At 52.3% G+C, this 7136-nt stretch overlaps 1 protein-coding gene across 1 annotated transcript; it reads right to left on the reverse strand.

Moving 5' to 3' along the window:
* Window positions 1–5692: 5692 nt before the first annotated feature.
* On the reverse strand, window positions 5693–6121 carry LOC141027766 (secreted RxLR effector protein 78-like). Its single transcript, XM_073505146.1, has one exon. It carries the CDS (start codon window positions 6119–6121, stop codon window positions 5693–5695), a length of 429 nt encoding a protein of 142 aa, XP_073361247.1.
* Window positions 6122–7136: the final 1015 nt, after the last annotated feature.

The raw sequence follows: 7136 nt of genomic DNA on the forward strand, positions 1-7136 counted from the left end.
AGCAGAGTCATGTGTGATCAAAACTGAGAGATGCATAGAATTTCTGCGCAGGCCCAATCCATCTCTCCAAGGTCCAAACAAAGCAAGAAGCGGGCTGATAGCTTGGAAGATGTACATGTTCAGGTTCTGCCTGGGGATTGGGTCATGCAACAGTCTAGACAAAACTTCATTACCTTGAGCAGATAGGCCAAATCTAATACCTTGGTCATGCACCTCCAGAGAGATCGCCAAAGCTTCAGAGCTCATAGAAGTGTCAATCACAGCCATCTATAGGTCAGGAAGAGAGTGATGATCAGACTGAGTGGAGCTTCAACTGTCATATGCAGTGATTGAGTTGTTCCAGGCCTGAAATGCATTGTCAATGATGTTATCTTCAGGAACCAGACCATGCTGCACAGTCAAACCTTGAGCAGCCAACCAGGCTTGATAATTGACAAGGTGTGGTGGCATCGGCGGAAGGGGAGGGGCAGCAGGTGCAGGCCATGCTCCCCAGGCCGCATTGCCATTGCCCAAATGTTCAGGAGCTCCATTAGCTGCATCTCCATTGTTGCCAGCGCCCGGTGCACCATTCTGAACCAGCCAGTTGTGCACTTGTTGCTAATAGAGTTGCTCGGCTGTAAGTTCAGGGCCAAATTGGGGGTGGGGATTACCATCAGGCGGTGGCAGCTCCTCGCCGGCTGCAGGAACCTCAGGGAGTAATCCGTTCCAATCATTGCTGCGGAGAATGGTGATCTGAACTGTCCAGCAGTCACGAGCACCTCCTAATTGCCATACAACGAAACTCTTGGGGATTAAACGGAGAAGGATAACTCTGGCTTTGAGGAGAATAAAACGACGATCTTGACGCGGATTGTACCAAGAAACTAAAGAACCATACCCGCCCAGAGCTTTGTTGATATAGTAATCCGTCTGATAATCATACGGAAAACCAAACATCATGAGCCAGACCTCAAGGCCAAACGAGGTGGTCCGTCTATTCAGCGCCTCATTATGAGGAATGAAAGTGATCAGCAAATCCTCTTCTTCAAGTTCTAGCGGGGTGTTCACAGCAGTGTCTCTCTGAAAGGAATCCACGAATCCAAAAACCCCAATACCCAAAGGGTGATCGCTGACCTCAGTAGTAAACAGCTGAGATTCATGGAGAAGGGCGATGATCTGGTTACGGATGATTGCACGACGATGCAGAGGAACGTAGTGGCTCGCCTCTGCAATGGCCAGGAAGTCATGATTCAACGACGCAATGGGGCCGACGACCATACCGCTGCGCACCAGGCGGTCCTCCGGGCCCGGCTCGACGGCGAACCCCGGAGGGAGGAAGGGCACCGGATTGAGCGGGTAGTTCACCATTGCAGGTGAGAGAGGGGAAGGGGGCGCAGGCGGAGCAGACTGCAATGGAGGTGGCGCCTGTGGTGAGAGCGGCTGCGGTGATGGGACGGGGCAGAGGGATGCCGGTTGGGTTTCCAAGAAGGAAGCTGGAGCGTGAATGGGGGCGGTGGGAGGCAAAGATGCCTTCAAAACCCATTTCCATTTTTGTTGAAATTCAACTTGCGGCACGATTTAGCCACGTGTCCATAGAATCCACAGGCACTGCATCTGACGGTCTTCCTTGCATTATTGGTTTCGAGGCACTGTGATGTGTGAGGACCCAAAAATCCGGATGAATTGATCACACTCGCCTTTTTTGACTCGGACAGAGCACGGTGAACAACGGTGGCACGCGTGGGGCAATCTGCTGTTTTATGATCCGGACCAGAGCAGTTAATGCAGATTAGGCGTGCGTGGCAGGCGATCTTACCGTGGGCCCATTGAAGGCATCTAGAGCAAAGGTTGGCCCAATTAGTGGCAAGAGAATTGATTTCATGCAACGGATAATCAGCTTGGGCTAAGTCAGCTTTATGTCTTGCACTGAGGACGGGGGGCCACATGTCATGGGGTGGGGCATAAGTGAAAGCAGAGTGTAGATAACAATTCGGTAGCGGGGGGTAAGGCAAATTCACCGGACATTTGAATTGTCCAATTAAAAGGCACTCAATGGCCAAATCCTCCTCAGACTTCGCAATGGAAAAAATGATTCATTAATGCCAAACGATCAATTGGTGGAGCGGAAACCTCTCTGCTGTAAAGGACGTGGAAATGAACCAAAATGAATTTGAATATTTTGCTTGGGAGAAATCAAAGTGGAAGCTTCATGATCGTGGGAGTTTGTGAAATTCCAATGTTTCATATTGACAAGCTCAAATTTGCTCAGCTCCATAATAGATGAAGATCCATAGACTGATCCTTCTTTAAGAAATCCAAATATGATGATAAAGCTATAGTTTTACTATCCCAAATATCACCCAACTCTTGATTAGCATGCCAATGGGAATCAGAGTAGAACTTAGCAAAACGACCATTGAACAGGTGGAAATGACACACAAAGTTAGGCCAAACACGATCTTTAAGCCCATAGATGAAATGTCCCACTTTGTTGTTGGACACAGAAAAACGAAACGATCGAGGGTTGAGTGAAATCACATTGAAGCCTGAGCTTAGCCCTCCAAGACAGCATTGAAGGGCAACCCCCACAGAATCAGTTGTGAGGGGAAATGATGCCGACGAAAAGGAGACCACTAGAAAGAACTCCTTGGTGTCTCGGGAGGGAGAGAAATGAACTGTAGACCCAAATCTTCTTCTCACCTGGTCTGCCAATGCCAAACCCGGGGCAAAGTCCCAATGCAGAAGGCCTTCCATGGAGGATTACGCTAAAGATTGCCATTGGTGGTGGGAAGCAGGTGGGAGAGGGGAGGAGAGGGAGCCATCCTGGATAAGATCGCATCTGGCATCATTTTCATCTGCATAAACTGCAGGATCTTGCCGTGCACTTGGTCCCCAAGAGGAGATAAGAAGACGAGTCTACACTGCAATCTCCGGCAAGCCAAAACAGATAAGTTCTTTCTCTTATCCATATGTGTTCTGTAAGTAAGGACGTGTGCATAAGAAAACCTCGCTGCCTTTCAAAACTTAGGTGCTCCCATCCCTCGACTCGAACGTTGCTTCGGTCAGGATGGTCGCAGTGGCCTTTGGTAAAAAAAGATTGGCGGGGGGCTGGTCCCTCTTCATGATTTGTGCCCGGTAGACCTAACTCCGCGACAACAAAACTGAGGGTACCGGCAGGATAGCCTGCCGGGGGAAACTTGTTTACTGAAAAGTATAGAGGCGTTCCGCCCCTGCATGGACATATTACATGCACGAGTCCCCGGCAAGGTTTATCTTTTTCACTAAATATGCTGATCAAACAAGTACAGACCTTACAGGATACAAACATGGGTTCAAGAGATTGCATAATTTGAACTAAAATTTGGCAAGTGCCTACAGATTTAAGATTGAAAAAATATAAGTGCCTCGTAATCTCCTCTTTTCGTTTTCCCTCCGCCAGGTATTACGGTGGGAAGAGGAGACGACTAAAGGAGCACCCAAGCAGGAGCCCACCCCGGTCCCGTCATGGCCTGCCGGGCGCAGCCTGACAAGATCGGGAGTGGCGAGGCTGCGAAGGAGGGGCACGGAGAGCAGCTCGGCGGTGCCCTGGTCACCACCTCCAGGACCAGCAAGAAGCCCCAGCTCGAGCACCAGTGGGATCAACCACCAAAGCCCAGCTGGAAGACTGCTGGAGGGGGGCGAAGGCACCAAGGAAACATCCCTCCCCAGTTATCACCCGAAGAGACTGGATATGATGGTGTCGGGGAGGGAAGGGAAGAGTAGAAAGACAATGTGGCAGGTCGCCAGTAGGAGACGAAGGCATCGGTGCCATCATACTCCGACTTGACGCCCTGCCACCCGTCTTCTCTGTCTTCCCTCGTTTTCTCTCCATCACCACCACTCTAGGGAGACGCCAGACCCCCGGCCCGTCACCTTCCCCGAAGAAGTGGCCGAAAGCCAAGACGGCCAGGGCACTCGAGGTGCGCAGCTCCCCACCTTGGCGGGCAGGAAGGCGCCCCTTTCTTCAGCATCAGCCCCGGTTCCGCTGAAGGGAGCGGTGCTGGGATTACCAATGATCCCGATCCCTGCATCCCGAACAGGCGTTGAAGGCTCCAAGATCCTGGTCGCCAGGCCGACGGGTGGCAATGGCTCGCGGCAAGATCCAACACTCCCCACACGGCCGGTCGAGGCAGAGGAGACAAGCATTCACCACAATGGGAAAAGCTTGATATCTCCTGCACCGCGGACGGCTCGCCTGCTGCACCTCCTCTGGACCTGGACCAGACTCACTCCCCAAGCATCAGCACGAGCATTTGGCGTCATCAACCCCGAGCTAAGGCCCGGGGCCTAGCCCCGGGCTCTCCCTTTCAGCATACCCAGCAGAAAGTAGAGGATGGAGGAGAAGGGATGTGAGGATGGATGCCTCCGCTCCTCCCCCGCCCCTCCTTTTATAGGCGGGTCGGGGAAGAGAGCCGATCCCATGTTGGGTAACCGCTGCCCTCCTCCACCAATCCAAGAAGACCAGGCCCCTGCCTTGATGCTCTTCCGCACCACGCACACCCGTTACCTACCCCACTTGATGCATGCAGCATACATGGCTAAGGATAAGGGCGTGGCGGGAACAGTGAATTGGCAGTTACTCGCCCGTGCGTTAAAGTCATTCACGGGCCATTACAAGAGTGGCCCCACCATGATTGGCGTTACGCGACGCACGGAAGAATCGGACACTGGCCCGGGCTCGAGTTAATGGAGAAGCAAGGAAGATCTCAAGGGGACAGCCACTTTTATGCCTCTGCCTGTGCACTGGTTAGGGCCTACCCCGACAATGCCCGGCAGCGCATTCAGGCCAGGCCCGGGGGCTCCTGTCGGTGCAACAAACCCTGGGTCCATTTCCCAGACTGTGCACAGGCCCAAGAACAAGATTACAACACCAAGATCTGATCAAATCACGAGGGATCAGTTCTTTAAAGGACCAACGTGCAGATCAAGAGGACCAAGACTAGCCAGAGAGACAAGATACTACTACAAGAAGAACCTCCCTTGCCGGGCAGGCGAGCCTGGCGAGGGTGGGGTTACCCAAAAGCAAGCCCCCCAAGATCGCCCCGGCAGGCCTGCCGGGCCTCATGGAGGCAAAACAACTCCATCGCACCACCTCACAGCGACGCACATCGTCGATCAGTGCGGTGTCAAGCTCCTAAGTGACTAAGTGGCTGCTCCCTGCCATATGGTAGCCACCTCCTACAGAAAATACCTCCAAGCGACACCCGTCCTGAGACGTGTCAAGCAGGCGCGAAGCTGGCAAAACAGCCCGGCAGGGCCTGCCGGGCAAGCTGTGATGTGACACTGAGTGGTGCATTTAATGCGCTCTGTTAGCCTGCAGAGTTAGGTATGATAGCACTCTTTGCTATCTAATCAGTATGGAAAGACTGATTTGCCACTATGGTGACCCCTTGATCTATAATAGGAGGCCCATGGCAACTGTAGAAAGGATTCATACCTCCTCACACTCATACGCGCGTAGCCACTCTCGCACGGAGGCAACCTTGCCGGGCATGAGCGATGTGTTTTTCCACCATTTTCCACCATCAATCCATCAAAGCAGGAGTAGGGTTTTACGCCTCGCGGCGACCGGAACATGGGTAAAACTGCTCGCGTGATCTCTCCCACACTGTGTTACGCTTCTTCGCTCTTTGTGCAACGTGCCCATGCATCCCCCCGCCAAACCAAAAGGGGCTCATGGCCCCATAGGTGGTTGTGGTTTCCCACGACAGCCGGTGTCGGCCGCATGGTTGAGCAAGGCGTGTAGGGTACTCATGACCATGATGAAGAGAAGAGGGGATAGGGGGTCCCCTTGCCTGAATCCACACTTGTTGTAACTAACCTCGCCCGGGACACCATTGGGCAAGATCTGTGTCGAGGAGGAGGCCAGCAGACCGGCCACCCAAGCGATCCATTTATCTCCAAAGCCCAAGTGGCGCAATATTTCCAGCAGAAAAGCCCAGTCAGCTGTGTCAGAAGCCTTTGTAATATCCAACTTTAGCATCACCACCGGCCTCTTAGTCGATTGGAGCCACCGTACCATGCCTTGCACCAACATGTAGTTGTCGTGCAGAATACGCCCCTGGATGAATGCGCTCTGGTGAGTTCCAACAATGTTTGGCATCTCGGTGGCCACGGCAGGTCACCATTGAGCATGGCTACAGGGAGGACGGCAGGCGCGGTGACCTGTAATTGAGCAAAGCAGGCTCGAGGAGGAGCCGGGGTTGGCGCGACGAGGCGGAGGAGCTCCTGGCGACGAGCAGCGACGGCGGGGTGGTCCAGCGACGGGGAGGCCTTCGGGCGACGGTGGACGGCGAAGGGCGGGCGCAGGGCATCGGGAGCGACGAGATCAGGGTTGATCTCGATCCAGATCGGGGGAGGAGAGAGCGAGTGGGGGGGAAGTGGGGTGTCGGTGGTTAGGGTTTGGGTCGCCTCAGGGGATAAGGGAGTGGGGCTGGGCCGGTCGGGCCAGTGAGCTGGCCGGCTGGGCCGTTTGGCCCAGGGGGTCCTTTTGATTTTTTTTCTATTTCGTTTTATTTCCACTTTTCTTTTTTTTCATTTTGATTCATTATAGTTTTATAAAACCTAATAGCAAGTCCCGATTAAACAATAATAATTATGCTACTGCCCCATTAATTTTGGGCAACTAAATAAGATAGTTTAATATTTTTTAAAATAGAAAGGCATTTATTTAATCTTTTTACCTACTACTTCAATTACCTAAGTGCAATTAAAACTTTTATAAAAATTTGGTTTCTCCAACATGATTACCTATGTATTATCTGGCACGGTCCGAACATTTTAGTTTTAACATTTGAAAACTTTCATCGTTTGACTTTAATTCAAATTTGAATTTGAATCGGTTTTAAACTAACGTGAGTTTATCGATGGTAACCAAGGTGACGTGGTGTCATTAGCAGAGGTTCAATGTAGCTTAATTATCCGGGCGTCACAAAACATCTGGTAATCTACCGGGATCCGTGTCGGTGTCCGCCATTGGCCGTCATCTTCGCGGGGCCAACCACATTAAGAACCGTGTGGGACAGGTGTCCAACCGTTGTCCGCTGTTCCCTCCTCCAGCTGCCTTGGGTCCATCTCACCAGCCACCGCTACCTCTTGAGCACTGCGTTGGTTTTCCC

This window comes from Aegilops tauschii, chromosome 1 (genome assembly GCF_002575655.3).
Source record: "Aegilops tauschii subsp. strangulata cultivar AL8/78 chromosome 1, Aet v6.0, whole genome shotgun sequence".
Classification (NCBI taxonomy): Eukaryota; Viridiplantae; Streptophyta; class Magnoliopsida; order Poales; family Poaceae; genus Aegilops; species Aegilops tauschii.

Excerpts from the sequence above, each read along its gene's own strand:
- LOC141027766 (XM_073505146.1), bottom strand. The coding sequence starts at position 6,121 with ATGCCAAACATTGTTGGAACTCACCAGAGCGCATTCATCCAGGGGCGT.